Source organism: Tachysurus vachellii, chromosome 5 (assembly GCF_030014155.1).
Source record: "Tachysurus vachellii isolate PV-2020 chromosome 5, HZAU_Pvac_v1, whole genome shotgun sequence".
Taxonomy (NCBI): domain Eukaryota; kingdom Metazoa; phylum Chordata; class Actinopteri; order Siluriformes; family Bagridae; genus Tachysurus; species Tachysurus vachellii.
Genome location: NC_083464.1, coordinates 19,639,078 through 19,655,920, shown reverse-complemented (window position 1 = coordinate 19,655,920; position 16,843 = coordinate 19,639,078). Strand labels below are relative to the sequence as shown.

The following is a 16,843-nucleotide window of genomic DNA, read 5'->3' as shown; positions in this document are numbered from 1 at the left end:
TGGCTGCTGTCAAAATGCCTGTTGGGAGATGAAAATCACAATCAGTTTCAGTGGCAAAGAAAGTGGACAAATACATTTTTTACCTTTTTTTTTTACAGTCATAGGATAGACATAACAACAAAGAAGAATGATAAAAAAAAAAAAAAGCTAAACATTAGTAACTAAATATAAGAGTTCCATCCATGCATCCATTTTCTACCGCTTATCCGGGGCCGGGTCGCGGGGGCAGCAGTCTAAGCAGGGACGCCCAGACTTCCTTCTCCCCAGACACTTCCTCCAGCTCTTCCGGGGGAATACCGAGGCGTTCCCAGGCCAGCCGAGAGACATAGTCCCTCCAGTGTGTCCTAGGTCTTACCCCACGGGGCCCGGCCGGGCTCAGCCCGAAGGAGCGACGTGGGGCCGATCTCCTGTGGGCCCACCACCTGCAGGAGGGACCGTAAGGGGCTGGTGCAATGTGGATTGGGTAGCAGTCGAAGGCGGGGGCCTCGGCGACCCAATCCCCGGACACGGAATATAAGAGTTTGTGTAAGTAAATAATATTTTATTTATTACTCCGATCTACACGCACTGCTCGACTGGTTCCACCATATCTCAGGGTAAGAGATAAGTATACCACAAGACTCTTTTCTGTTCTGGCACCAAGGTGGTGGAATAAACTTCCCCTAGGGGTCCGGACAGCTGAGTCACTGGCTATTTTCAAACGGTGGTTGAAGACCTACTTATTCAGGAAACACTTCAACTAGCACTTCTTTCCCTATCTTCTGCATTTATTAAAAAAAAAATTTGAAACTTTTTCTTTGTAACTTTGAACAATGTTTTAAACTCATGGTATCTTAAGTATGTAACCTAGTGAACCAGCATTAATGTATCCAATGAGAAAGATTTAAGCACTTATGTACGTCGCTCTGGATAATGTTTCACCTACATTTGAAGTGTTCTGCAGCATATGAGTCACAATACCATACAGGTCTTGAATTGACAAGCACTGCAAATATTAATGTCTTAAGTCCTAGGTTTTGCCTGTGTTTGTATAAGGTTCTTCAAATGATTAAAAAAGATAAATGCAATTCTCTGCCATGTCATACCAAATGGCACTCAGTGAAAAAATCTGCTGTGTGGCTATGGTTAATTGTGGCCGACCTGGAATACCAGTCAAGGTTGTTGGGGGAGCCAAATTGTTGGTCATCATAGCGGATATCTGTCTGGCCTCATGTTCATGCAGCAGGTTATGAAATCATCTATGCAATGATCCTAGTGGGTTACTGACATCCCTAGCATCATGATCATATCTGGCCAGAGCATCAAGATATGCAAATAGAGTTTGTGTATGGTCATCCAGCACTCTATAAAGCCTCTCCTGATGAAAATTGTCAGAGTCCTCATTTTCAGTGTGTGGTTTCAAATGTCTGTGAGAACTGTGTCTGTGTTAGCACCAATAAGATCGAATTAATAATAACAAAGAAAACTAACACATATAGGACCTGAAGTTGTTAAAATATTAATGAAATGCACAAGACTTGATTAATGTTCATTCTTTTTTCTCAGCTCAGATTTTATCCGGTTAAAGAACATAAATATTTTAATTGAAGTGCTGGGTAATATTGGTCTTTGTGGGTCCAGTTTCAACATTGGTTAATGTGGGTGTAATGCAGCATGCTTTATGTGTTTACTGCAACATTCACAAGCTTAACTTTGTTTTAGTGGAGACTAAACAGCTATAGTATTTTAATTGCCGTTTTAAAGGCTGTTTACATTTATGAGTGGTTTGTATATAAACCAGAAACTTAGAAAGGCATGTTATTCAAGACTGAAGAGACTTAGATTATTATATATTATAGATGTATATAGAAAATAGATGCACAACACACACAGTTAACGAAGGAGAAACGTTGTCTCATTTCACAACAGCTATATATGGTTAAAATGACAGTAAAAGCTTCTTGACTTGACTTGACTTGACATAGGAAGCACTTTGTCTGTTAGGACTTTAAAGGTTTTATCTTGTTGGACAGTAGAATCAAATTGTGAATGAGATGCCAGATCTCACTTTTATAGCACTTCTGGTGGCTTTTAAATAAAATACTATTTCTTTTTGACCAATTGCACCGATCATCACTTAGGAGCACCTCCTGATCTTTTTCAGTTCTTATCTGATAAAAATCCACAGTGTATGAATGGTTATTTTTTGACATGGAGGAAACTGCAGTGAAATGCAGTGTAACATTTGAGAAACAACATTAAATGGTAGCCTGCAGGGGTGCATTATTACATTTTTAAGATAACAAATAATACTTTTTGAAACATGTATCTTCTAATCCTGAACAGTACTTATGAGAGCCAAAATGATAGAGAGGTATAGGGGTATAAAAGTAACTAAAAGCAAACAGCAGTAGTTGTTGCATGAGGACTGCCTTTTTGTTTCTGCTGAGACATTTCTTTATTTAATCAAATATTACTGATTTGACTGAATCCATGACATTCTTGGAGCCATTTAAGAAAGCTTTCCATGAGTGTTTAGCCAGGTTACTGTTACCTGTTATAAGTTCTTCGTGTGAATGAGGCTCTTGTATTCTTTTTATGCTTGCATATATGCTGCTTGTATCTCCTAGCTATAAATTAATCTGTCCATATATTGCTTGAAGTTGTGAAAATACTTGAAAGTTATGATACATGAAAATGTTCCTTGATGTCTTATTTTATGACTTATTTGTCAGACTAAAGTTAATAAAATGTTGTTTTATATAGTACACTGACATTGTTTCCTATTGTGGAATTGTACTTCACACTGTATTCAGATGGGCCCCAATAATTTACATGTAAATAAATCTGATTTGTTTCATATTTTTAAAAAACAGAAAGTCTACTTTCAGTTTGAGTTGAAATAAACAATCAAGCTCTTGATTTAATGCATTAGTAAAATGCTCGCTGCAGTGAGGTCAAATACCGATTGAATGAAAGATCTAGGGATATAAGCCATAATTTTGCATTTGTGCAACGACATAATTAAGTGGCCAGTGGCTGATTCTTCATGCATTTAGCGCCACTCAGTGGATACTACTAATAATGACAGGGACCTCGTAAAGTCTTGGCCCAAATCTTATCAACAGTATTAGGAAAAGTGCCCATAACTCATAGAAACAAAGACAGACACGCATGAATATTTTTTTATGTAAACTTCTCTGATTGAATTGTATTAACAAAATATGAATGCAATGTTTTAGATGTAATCACATTTTATTTTTATTTATTATTTTTTTTTGCATTTTTTATTTGGAAAATATACTTTTGTATTTAATAAATCATTACACTTGATGATCCATGTATAGTCTTGGCCTGTCTGCAGCCAGACCTATATAACAGATTAAGTGTTCCAGAGGTAATCCTGAAGGCTTTAAACAGCTGGTCATACACACATTGTTATTCTGGGCTATTTGTGGCAACTGCATGAGCAAGGCCTTTTATAGCAGAATATGTATTATATATAGCCATCAACGTCTTTTACCTTCATTATCTGGAGAAGTAAATCTTACTAAATAAAAAAGATAAATAAAAATAAATAAATAAAAATAAACAAATAATAATAATAATAATAATAATAATAATAAGTATTATTATTATTATTATTATTATTATTATTATTATTATTATTAAATTAATAAATATATCCATAAAAAATAAATATAAATAAATTGCATCTAATAAGTTAAAAAAAAAAGTAAAACATTAAAACATATGTTTTTGTTATGTTTGAGGATTTATTTCTTTTTCTGTATTTAATACATGGCTTTGTATATTTACTTAGAGAAACAGGTGACTAAAGAATAAATAAAACTTACATATTTGCCATTTAAATAACTTTGTTTATTTATTTATTGACTCAAATATACAAATTAGTCACCATAACAGCATCAGTGCACTAGATTCCACAAGCTTCTGCTGCTACACTGGAGCAGTGGATGAACATTCTTTTAAAATATATTCCTTGGTGTATTGATGATGGTGATGGAACTCACTACATTAATTCAAAATTTCACATGCAGTGGAATTAAAAAGTCTACACACCCCTACACACCATCACACCCCTGTTTTATGTTTAAAATACATTAATTCAAGATATATACAAATATAAATAATTTAGAAGAAAAACATAGAGATTTTCTTGACATCTTGGTTTCATCCAGTTGCTGAAGTCACAAAGAGCTTACAAATCATGCACAGAATCTCAGTGTTAATGCAGTCAATCAGCGGAGAGGTAGAAAGGAATTTCAATCCTTTGATGTGCCTTAAAACAGTGAAGGCCATCATCAGTTGGAGAAAATGGGGCACCACAGGGATCCCTATGTCCTTAATTTGGCACAAAACCAGCCGCTGAAAAATTTCACCTTCTAGCATGACAATGACCCAAAGCATAAATACAGGTCAACAAAGGAATAGCTTCAGAAGAAAAAGCTCAATCTTTTGTAATGGCCCAGTAAATCCCAGTGCCAAATCCTATCCAAAATAAATAAATCCTATCCAGTTATATCTGGAACATTTTTACAAGTAGGGATGAACTACAATTTTGCCTAATTGTGCTGTATTACATAAAAAAGATGCTTTCTATTTTTTCCCCTAAAGGGGTTCTATTTGTTTTTCACTTGTGTATGTTGCTAACACATATTAGAGGTGGAAAAGAGATGACAACTTATCTTGATTTCATTTTGAAATATACAGGTGTTTTGACTTTTTTATATCCACTGTAGGTGTTCAGTCAGTTGATAAATGGTGACTTCAAAGGCCATAGGATATGATTTACACCCTTTCCATAGTCATTAAATCATTCATGGACCCCTTATAGAAGTATATACCCCTCAGTATATACCCCTCAGTATAGAAGTGTGTGTGTGTGTGTGTGTGTGTGTGTGTGTGTGTGTGTGTGTGTGTGTGTGTGTGCTCAGTAGAGCACAACTGGTCCTCACACCATTGTTCTCCAGGCATTCAATTAGTATCTACATGTCTCTTGGAGTAAGGTTATTCACATACAGAAGCATAACAGTTGTTAACAAAGTCATATCTCATATTTCTGTTGTACCCTTAGGATTAAGGTTTGGATGTGTAAGAAAATATTTGCAATGGGATATTTATAAGCGCAAGACTATAGGTAGATAATTACAATGCAATATTTAAAGCAAGTATATATAAGTACGTAAGTATAAAAAAAGTTAAATCTGAATTTATTATAAAAAGATGTCAACAAAAAAAAATCATGCAAAACAGTGGCCAGTGCCTAACAGACAGACCTGCATAGTACACAAATAGTATTCCTGACAAAACAAATCTATATTAGTAACAAATCAGCTGAATGTGCATCAAAAGTGTAAAGTATGTACATTACATACGTTATATTGCAAAGCATCTTATGTCACTTGATCACATCATACTCTTTTATATTTTTTCTTCTATAATTATCCATTGGTGAGTCACATCTAAATATATTTAGGTACTACTTTTACTACTTTTACAGCCCCAACTTGTATTTTGATCTAGTTGAATTTAATCTAAATACCACAATGCAAATATTAAACAGTAAATAATTTGTATTCTACAATATTACTTTTTAAAATATACACATTACCTGATCAAAATGCACATATTATATCTGTTGATGTTTGTTTTCGAGTGAAATTGTCTCAAATAAATTCATATCATGTTTAATTAGTAACACAAACTTTACTTTCTGCATTTTTCAAGATAAATAAGCTCTTTAATATTACATCTTTTGCAGGTTGACTTCCCCATTAGAATGACAGATAATGGCAATGATGAACTGAAGGCAGTTACCAAACTATCCAACAAAATTTCAGTATAGTTAACAGGAGCCACAATTCTGAATATTTTATTATACATTAGCTACACTTAAATTCTGTCCTTAGAAGACTTCATATGAGCTTCATTGTAAACCTTCCTGTGTCTGCACCATCTCCACCTCCTCCCATAGATGTACGGGGCACAAAGTCAATGGTGGCTGTGTGCTTAATCTGGCCCTTACTCTGACTCCAGAGGAACATGAACACAAAACAAATAACCACAGAGCTCAGAAAAGAAAGGAACCCCATAGTAGTAGCAATAACAAGGGTCTTGGCATCAAAAGGGTATGGACTTGATACTTGTGCTGATGAGTTGGTGGAAGGAGGCAATGAAGGTTCCACCCAGCTCTCATCAAAGAAATTGGGAGTCGTATAGTTTCGAGGGGAGTTCCTCACATAAAGTCTGGCAGATATACTATCATTCCCTGCAGCATTAGCTGCAATGCATAGGTAAGTTCCAGTGTCTTGCATTTGGACATAACGCACTTCCAGAGTACCATTTGCATGCACTCGTATTCTCCCCATAGAGCTGAACCGAGTCTGCTGGGGTGATAACCAAGTTATAGAGGGTGGGGGATACCCATCTGCTTTGCATTCAAACTGCACATTGGTTCCCTCATCCACCTTTGCTTCTTGCAGCTTATGTTCCATGATACATGCCTGTCTGCAGATAAAAACTTTTGGTAGCTCTGCCTCTGAAAAGTCACGAAACTCCCGTTTGCGCCCACGATCAGGTGTAGTACATGTTGGCTGGCGACCATCAAAGTTTAACCTCAAACGGCGTCGCACCACCCACAATAAACGACAGTCACAAGTTAGTGGGTTCCTGTCTAACCTCAAGGTTTTTAAGTTACCGACTGCATGAAAGGCACTCTCTTCTAGGGTTGTAAGTCGGTTTGAGGATACATTGAGCAGCTGAAAGTGAACCAAACACCTAAAGGCCCCTGGCTCAATGCGGAGCAGTTTTCCACCGACCAAGTGGAATTCCTGAAGTCTGAGCAACTCCCCCAGCATAGAGCTTTCTACAGATGTAATAGGATTGTAGGACAGATCTAAATAGATCAGGTGTGTTAAATGGCGCAATGCGGCATATGGTATGGCACTCAGATTGCAGTTACTAATAACCAAGGTGGTGAGGTTAAGACCCACAAGGCTGTTGCTGTTTAAAGTCTCTAGTGAGGGCCACTGAAGTATCTGCAGTGTACGCAGCTGGTGCAGCCGGCGAAAGGCATTGTTGGGTAATACATTAATACTGAGTCTCCGTAGGCGCAGTTTGGTCAGGCTTTGGAGCTGTGAAAATGCCTCAGTAGGGATAGAGGTAAGGTTACTGCGGTCCACATTCAGCTCTTGTAAGCTCTGCAGACCAACAAAGGCTCTCTGTGAGATAAAAACCAGGTCATTTTCCCCTGCATTCATTTCTTGTAGGTTCACCATCTCCTGAAATGTGTAGTCTAGAAACACAAGTATCTCATTCCTGCTAATGTCCAGGCTGAGAAGGTTCAACAAACCAGAGAAGACACCAACTGGGATGATCTTAAGTCTGTTGTTTTTTATTTTTAATATTCGTAGGTTTTTTAGACCCTGAAATGCTTCCACTTCAATCATAGATATAAGGTTCTCACTAAGGTCCAGCTCCTCTAGTTGGGTTAATCCATAGAACTGTCGCCGACTCAGTGTCTTCAAGCGGTTGCCAGAAAGATTCAGCCGCTTGGTACTGATGTGCAATCCTTCTGGAACAACTGTTAAGTGTTTGGATGAACAATTGACCTCTGGTGTGTCCTGCTTACAAATACACTTTTGAGGACATGGCCATAGGAACTCAGATGCTGATGACTGCAAACAGTAGAGTAGCAGGAGTGCTGTGACCCACTTCTTATGACACGAATCCACAAACATCTTATCTTCTACCTGTTCAAACCACAGAAACAGTCTCAGTTAGGATTCATTTATATACAGTAGCAGATCAACATCAAATAAAAAAAAACATTATAATATCCATAGAAATCATCAAATGATCTTTGTTAATTTTTGCTCCCTATTCAGTTTGCTCTATTTAGCATTTATCTGTTACCAATAAAAAGAAAGTAATGTGTATATTTTTAAGCTACATTAAAAATGACATTTTCACATTTTAGTATGGATAAATGTTGAACAAATATACTAGAGTCCGTGATTTTTAAAGAATCAAAAACTATTTCAAAACAATGTTATTTGCAAACAAGCAAACATGTTCATGGCATGCAGTTTTCCCCAAATATTCTAAATTGCAATTATGTACTCTTATTCTAATGTGTAATTTTTTTTTAAAAGCTTCCTCATTTTCAGTTTGTCAATCAATCGATGAATAAAGTAGGGCCCATGTATGTTAATAAAAAGTATTAGATCATACTGAAAATCCTAGTTTACATTTTATAATCTGATAGTTCACCTTTAACCATTCAAGATTATGTTGGCTGTTAGAGCTAATATTAACATTAATTCTTCATCAGTTTGTATTGTAATAAAGGATGTCCTCTAACACAAACAAAATGTACTTGAATACACACAATTTCTTTATGTTAATAAATTAACATAATATTAATATTAATATAATTTTTTTATAGTTACATGAAATACATGAACAATTTGAACAATGTTAAATCTAATGCATGCCAAAAAAGGCACATGAAAACGTATAAATCACTCATAAATAAATCACTCACAGAGACCAATTCAAACCTGTGCAGCTCAAAGTCACTCGCTGTTCTCCAGGACAGTCAAATTTTCTTTTTAATATCACTAAAGAGCAGACACATGACTAAAGATACCAGTTCAATCAGGTTTCAAACTTAGTATTCCCACAAAGGGTCTTATAGGGAATGGGCAGTCCTATTCTAACAGCTGCGGGGTGGAGAACCCAGCTTACAAAAAATAAAAGTCTTGAGCCCTCTGTAAGATTTAGACAGGTACACAAATGTGTGTAGTGCTTAGGGAATGACTCACCTTGTCGTTTTCTCTGTCTTGTTATTAATTCACTCTAAATGTTCAACAATAGCTATATAAATGAATGGTTTGTGCCTGATTGTATGCATCTAATGGTTTAAGACAAAGCATAATACACCAAACATTTTGAATCCCTTTGTTTCAAGGTAAATTGTATACAAAACAACAAACCTGCCCCACATGTGCATTTTATAATCAAATGTAATCAATAATAACAAACTAAAAACCATGTTATTGCCAACCTGATCACACTTGTGTAGTCAGTGTTCTCAAATTTTATCAACAGATAAATCATCAAATCTGACAGCTTCATTAAGTCCTGTAGAACAAGGTCAGATGAAATGGCAATAAAAAAAAAAATCTTCTTGAATTCACTTTCTCATAAAACTCAGCAGAGCAATAATAGTAACAATAAGACAGGGTGAATAGTACTCCTTGTAAATGTACCTTTGGCTGAAAAGGTCAAAAGTGCTGTTTTGGGCAGTGTGTCATCAAATAAAATATACAGTAACATTCAAGAATTTATTGACTTCATTTTAACCTTCTTTAAAATTCTGTCTGTGCCGGTGAAGCATTAAACAGGAAAGTGTATTAAAGGTCAATACCCTCTGTATCTAGCCTGACATTTGAACTCAATGTGCAGACCAGAAATGGGTAATGCTGACACCCTTTTACACACTGTGGTGCTATTCCTACCTTGGCTGTGTGAGAAATAACCCCAGCTGCTCACTAATCCCCAATTAGCATTCCACAGATAAAACAACAAAAGGTTGTGCACGTGAGAGCGAGCTGTTTATTGCTCCAGCAACTGGTACCATTTCCACATGCTGCAGAATTCAGCAGAGGTCTACTCGTGATTATTAAAGGCTCCTCTAGCACATAACAGCTGCAGGACTGAATGACAAAAAATGAATGAACAGAATACAGAGTGTTGTCCCCTTGAGCAAAAGTATAGATTTATGTTTGGCTTTTTACTTTCTTTTGTTTTATTCATTTGATAAATTAATGGTGTAATTCCTGTTTGTTTGTTTGATAAATATACCTAGAATTACTACATATAAATGAATTATATTTTGTATATAGGTTACCACAACCAAGCCTGGGACAAATTAATAAATAATAATATAAAACAAATAAGATTGTAATTAAGGTGTAAAAGAATATCTCTATGGATTAAGTCCGATTGTGTATTTATAATTAGCCCTAGTGGAAAGACAGCCATAGTGTATTTTTCCCCCCTTATTTTTCTGTTATTCCAAAGAACAATATTGTCTCTGATTATTATTTTAGAAAGTATTAAGCTATCATTCTCTGCTGCAGTATTTTGTTTATTTTCCCAATCTGTATTTATTCAATGCATTGAATAAAAACTGTTCTTGTACCCAGATATATCTTGTATATTAGTACCAGGTTTGTGGATTTCCTCAGTTTGTACATTTGTGTATAGTATATATTTTCATATTTATTCATAGTATATTTAGAATAGACTGCTTTTTACGATAGAACCATAGGAGTGCATGAAAGCTATAAAGACAAATTGAGGTTTGTGTACAGAGGCTTCAGGCCCATAACAAACATGATTACATTAGTCATTGCTTATGTATACATCAATATCAATCCTGAGGCTGTTGCACATGCAGAGGTGAGGCATGAAAGCACACAGCTTACTGTATTTTTTTATTAGTAAGTCTTGATTCATTTTTTGCAAGGCTCAATGGGAAAAATGTGTCCTAATTTGTTGCCTTTGAACAAGCAAGGACAAAGGATAACCTTTTTTTTTTGCTTATACTGACATTAGGCATTGTGATCACTTTTCTTGCCTACATTTTTAAAGAGTAAAAGGAAGCTTAATCCAAAGTTTAAGAACATTTTCTTAAATTGAAGCTTATTGAAGATTATTATAACCTTGTTCTGTACTCTATATGACACTAAAAAATGGTTGTCATTAGAGAAAGGGTACATACACTGATGACATACATCTGTGATGGACTGTTGCTTAATGAAATTATCTAGTCTTTCATTTGTCTATTTGAGTGGCAGCACTAGTATGTAAACTAATCACTCATATTGGGAGTATGAATGACTCATGCAATACAATTGACTGTGTATGCATTACTGTAATAAGGTAATCACATTTGTTCATAGCACTTAAAGGTTGAGCATTTTATTAATGCAATGTGGGCCTTTACTGACTGCAGTGGATTAGACACCATATAACCAGTTCACAAATGAATATTTGCCTAATCTCTTACAGAGAGCAGACAGCTGGCTTCTGTTTGACACACATGCTGGTTGGTTATAGCTGATATAATTTGCAAAGGCTTGGTTTTAGTCTATATTCCAGTCAAAGGAATTAGCTGTTGATGGGGGAGGAGTATGATTCAAGTCTGTTTCATGTGTATACCAGACTGAGATTCCTGGAAAGCTTAGAATTAGATCATATATTTAGATAGGGTCCTGTTTGGGTAATTCATTAAACTGCTAACTACATACAACTGTCTGATCAGTCTATCTGCTTCTTAGCATTAATACTACAAACAGAAAGGTTAATAAAATTAGGAAAAGACACTTGACCCAAGACAAGCTGATCACTGCCAACAATCTTGGCACAAACAATGAAAACATTTAAAGCTAAAGCTGGATGTTGGGATCCTATACGGTTTATATTTTAATGGGATTATAAAACAAATAATATAGCTGCAAGCAGCGATGGCGGGCCCTCGCACGTTTTTTTATCGCTATACGGTGCCTCCCAGAAAACAATGCACAGTGGGCAAGTGCATCAAGTAGGTAAATATCAATGGAATATTTCATGTTGTTACTGACCCATTTGGGCACTGTAGGTAAATGAAACCCCACATTTTAGACAAGCGGGGGCGCTAGTGAGCCACTTAAGAGACACACCTTTGTCTGACCTTTTTGTCCACACTTAACAGCCGACAAATGTGATGTATGTGTCAAATTTCAAGTTAATCTAAGCACGGCAAAAGCCTTAAATATGCCTGAAATAAATGTAAATTTTGACACGATGCCATGGCAACAGTGTTTGAGATATCAAAAATCCGTTCGCAATTTCGCATCTCCAATATCTCTGCGTCATGGTGGCCAAGTCTGGTCTCAATTGCATGAATCCCCTAGGAGGAGTATTTAAAAGTTTACCGCATGCAGCTGTCAAAAAATCCACCTTTGAAACTTACACACTTCCTGGGGCCTGTTGGTGGCGCTATACCCGGGACTCACAATAAGCACATCGATGCGATCGGAATCCTTGGCCAAACATACACACCGCGTGTCATCACAATAAGACATTTTTTGCCTTAGATAGAAGACACTTCCTGTTTCTCTGAATTCGCCATAAATTAGTCGCCTCGCCATGGCAGCACCGTTCGAGATATCAAAAATCCCTTCGCAATTTAGCAAGTGCAATGTCTCGGCATCATGTTCACCACGTTTGGTGTCAATCGCATGAATTCCCTAGGAGGAGTATTTAAAAGTTCACCACATGCAACTGTTGTGACTGACACACTTCCTGGCGCCTGTTGGTGGCGCTATGTCCGAGATTCACAATAGGCACATCGATGCGATCTGAATCCTTGGCCGAACATACACACCGCGTGTCATCCCAATAAGACATTTTTTGCTTTAGATATTAGACACTTCCTTTTTCTCTGAATTCGCCATAACTTAGTCGCCTCGCCATGGCAGCACCGTTCAAGATATCAAAAATCCCTTCGCAATTTAGCAAGTGCAATGTCTCTGCATCATGTTCACCACGTTTGGTGTCAATCGCATGAATTCCCTAGGAGTATTTAAAAGTTCACCTATGTGCATACCAACTCTCGTACATGTGCGTACATAATTGCCCGATCTGTGCACCAATGTTTGTTTTGGCATTACAGGGGGCGCTACATAGCCCCCCTGCCACGCCCGTATTCCAGCCTTTGCCCGAGCCTGGCGTCGCACGACTCTGATGTGTGTGCCAAATTTCAATAGTTTTCGAGCATGTTAAGGGACCCCAGTCGGCCAATGTGTGGAAAAACAAATAAATAAATAAGTAAATAAAATAATACTCCCGAGCAAAAACAATAGGGCTTCGCACCATTCGGTGCTCAGGCCATAATTATATTAAGTGATTACTTAGTTCATATACAAACAAGGGTCTTGTTGTGAAATACAACCTATAAAATGCCACAGATTTTCATTCACCTATAACTGGAGCTCTTAAATCACAAACTAATTCATTTGAAGCGTAGGAGGCAATATTGACCAAGCTACTGAGCAAAACAAACCCAGTGATCAGATAAGTGATTGCTGGATTCCATCAGTGCAACCACTCCAGGAATTACAGGAGTCAGAAATAAATCAAGCAGCAGGGTCTGGGTTCTGTGTCACTGGCTATGTATTCAAATTTAGCTGATTAAAATGCTCCTTTGGATCTTTAGAAGTCTACTCACTTTAGCCTAAATGTAGAAATTGCCTCACTGCACTCTACTGGTAGAACAGGCTGCTGTTTTATCTTCCATTACAGGAAACACTCACTGAATATTGAGGCCCTGCCCTCAGTCTGTACAAGTGCCCCAGACAGTGTAGTAAGTGTATTTGATACAGCCCATTGGGGGAAGGGGTTGGGTGGGTTAAAAATCATATATGCCTATATGTCTGAAACTTGTAGTTAAGTTAAATGACTGCAGTAAAGGAAGACTGATTAACACTGATGTGTGTGTTATTTATAAAAAAAAATAAAAATAAAAATCAGGCCAATTAAATCAAGCAAAAATGTAAGTGATGAAAAATGTATTAAATGTAAAATGTAAATGTATTAAAGGCTCTGACTCATTTTTTGCATGTGTATAGATAGAGTATAATTACATTATGTGTTTTGTCATCATATTTCTCTCATGTTTTAAAAAAGTCAATTAAAGAGGCTTTATAACAGGGTTATATGAGATGAGTTTTTCATATCTGGGAACTTGATATGGTATGTAATGACACAAAAAAATGTAGAATTAGTCTTTTCATAGTACTATGAATCTCAGACAATGTAGATTTTTTAAAAATCTTTCATTCTTTTTCTATTATAAAAGCATTTATCACTGAAGGCTAAGATCTATATAATTCCTATGTGAAGTGATGATGAAAGAAAGGTCATAGAATCTTGTTATTGTTTTTGTTGTTGTTGTTGTAGCTGCTACAACACCACCTCTCTAAAAGCCACCAGTAGGAGAACAGGACTGCCTAAAACTTGTGGGAAAGCTACATATACAGTGAATGGTGAATGCAATGGTGAAACATAAAAAATATGATAATGGTCTGTAAAAATATCTTCGTTACCTCAAGCTCACAATGAAGGATGTTTAGGTGATCATGTTTTGTGCATAAGCCCAGATCACACTGATTGATTATGCACAAGGCAGTAATTTTCTTTAACAGCAAGTCTATTGTTAGACGATGTTATTGGTATCAGCTGACATCTGACAGTATCATCTGACATGGACACCGCCATTGTACAGTCTGTTATAGAATTCAGCCAAGATTTTAATTGCACTTATCTTGTAAATGTGACAAGTAATAATCTTAAAAGACTGCTCTAATCACACGGCCTAAAATCAGCTGAAGGTAGTGACATGCCTGAAAGTTATAAATACCATTACTGTGCATCTTAAAGGACCATGTGTTTATTGAGCAAACCACAAATGTAATGTGACTAGCTTGACTGTTCAACTGAACAGTGGCTAGCCGTATTATTAAAACCATGTTGAAACTACAGACCTTTGTCTTACTTGAACACAGAGTGAAGTTATGAAGAACAACAGGGTAAGAGCAGTGAGTGTGGTATAGTGTTTATTGGTGGTGAGAGCTGAGATATGGGATAGAAGGAGCCTTTTTCTTGTGTGCTTTCTATTCTGTGGATTAACATCAAATTGACAGCCTTCGTTGGGCAGGCGAGCCAAGAACTGAATCAATATGTCAGTTCATCAAAATGTGGCAAGATTTACTTCTCTGCACCAGTAATTTGGCTCAGTGGCAACTGAGACTGACTGTCCGAAGTTCTTTTTTAAATTGGTACTCTTCCATTTTTACAGTACCTCTTTCTAGTTACCGAGGTGGACTGCCTATAGTAGTGAGAGCTGTAACTATGATCTTGTTCTTCACCACATTCCCTTCAGTCCTGGAGAACTGCAGTGGTGTTATGAATTACCCTGTCTTGAAAAATCCCTAAGTGGCTTCAAATGTAGAGAAGACTAAATACCAACCTCTATACCAAATACTTAAATAAGCATTAATCTATGTTTTGTTTTTCTTTTAGTGCTTGACTTGGTTGTTTTTCTTGTACTTATTTCTACTGCAGTTTTAGCTTTAGGGTATTCCTTACCTCAGTGTAGACCCTGTCCTATTTTTACTAGCATAATTCGACAGGGATTTCAATGTATAACGATATGTAATGGAGTCTGTTATAAGCTATATCCAAGTAAATGTACTTGTAAAATGGGTTATAGAGTCATTCAAAATCCATGTGTTATAATATTGACAACATCTTAGTGTTCTTCAGGTTTATTCACCTTAGCTCACAGCATACTATCACGATGAGTAGGTCTTGATATCTCCAGGTGAATAATTAAATCTGAATGTATAATAAATATGAATAAATGCTCCTATTAAAAAAGTACCTATTATACTGCTTTTCAAGTTAATACTGTTGGAACTGTTTGTTTTACAGCCCTTCAAATCTATTCTCCATTTGGGATTTGAGCAACAATATTTACTAAATGAGAATCTTCACACCAGCAGTGACACTAATATAGTGCTTAACAAATCCACCATGACCTGTTTACAGCAGGTTTCCCCTCCCAATTTAAACAGACAAACAAAAACAAAACGGCAAAAACAAAAAGGGAAGCAACGTGATCCTTTGATGCGCACATGGAAACTTTACGCATTATTCATAACGTAAAACAGGAAGTCTGCGGTTCCCCTTCGTATTCAGCTGAACCACAACATTAGAACAAACACGCAAGTTACGGGAAAGTTAACGTGGGATCTTACCGGTGATGCAACAAGAAACTGTGGTAATTTTCCCAGTCGTTATCCGCATTTCTGTCCTCAGAAATCCTCCTCCACTCTCCGTGTCCTCTATCGCGGTAATGAGCGAACCTGTCTGGAGACAGGGGGTCGAGCGTTTTAATCGTTTTACTCCTTCACTAATTCCTTCTGTCTACGTCGCCTTGTCTCTTGGGTTTGGAAAGATAATTGCGACCATAATTTAGGTCGACTCTCCTCAGCCCTCCTGCAACTTCGACGCACTTTGCCATCGCGCAAATGGAGCGAGAGATGAGATTAATTTGGGACAGATATAAAAACGTTCATGACGAATCTTTCATGCCAGAGGGGAAAAATGAATAGAATCAAATAAAAGCATCGCTGTGCGTAAGTGCGTAAGCTCTAACAGGGTTTAAAGAGTGTGCTGGTGAGCGGCGACTGTCCTGACAGGATTTTGTGTTGTATTAGACACACAGTCGCTGATGGAGTTCATTCAGGACATACACACACACACGCACGCACGCACGCGCACACACGCACACACACACACACGCACGCACACGCACACACACACACACACACACACACACACACACACACACACACACACACACACACACACATTTAACTATCGTGAAAAGCCTCTGGAAGCATGGTCTCTAAGCCCAATTTTAAGTAAATTAAGGAAACAATTAAAGAATTAAAGAATTAAACAATCCCAGTGTCCCCCCAGTTCACTGTTTATACGTATAGAGTGTCAATCAATCTTATGGGATTTTAGTAAAACAAATATATTGGCTGTTGTTAATGAAGAAATCAAAAACAAAAACTAACTCTTGAGAACTCTGTTTTCCATTTGTATCCCATTAAATATACTGCTGAATTACTTATTTGGTTTATCAAACATACAAAAGGCTTCTTGGTTCCCAACAGTCGTGGGCACTTGGACCATTTGATGGTAGGGTTGAGTAACATTT

General features: G+C 36.9%; 1 protein-coding gene across 2 annotated transcripts; it reads right to left on the bottom strand.

Moving 5' to 3' along the window:
- Positions 1-5,508: 5,508 nt before the first annotated feature.
- lingo4b (leucine rich repeat and Ig domain containing 4b) lies at positions 5,509-16,311 on the bottom strand. Of its 2 annotated transcripts, none has more exons than XM_060870252.1 (2): positions 15,873-16,311; positions 5,509-7,754 (listed from the first exon to the last, which is right to left on the bottom strand). In XM_060870252.1, the coding sequence occupies exon 2, from the start codon at positions 7,740-7,742 to the stop codon at positions 5,919-5,921; it is 1,824 nt and encodes a 607-aa protein (XP_060726235.1). In that variant the 5' UTR covers positions 7,743-7,754; positions 15,873-16,311; the 3' UTR covers positions 5,509-5,918. The 2 variants fall into 2 exon arrangements, with proteins under 2 accessions (XP_060726235.1, XP_060726236.1); XM_060870253.1 differs by lacking the exon at positions 15,873-16,311 and adding an exon at positions 8,549-8,561.
- Positions 16,312-16,843: the final 532 nt, after the last annotated feature.

Bases quoted from the DNA above. Each gene is read 5' to 3' on its own strand.
- lingo4b (XM_060870252.1), bottom strand. From the start codon at position 7,742: ATGTTTGTGGATTCGTGTCATAAGAAGTGGGTCACAGCACTCCTGCTA.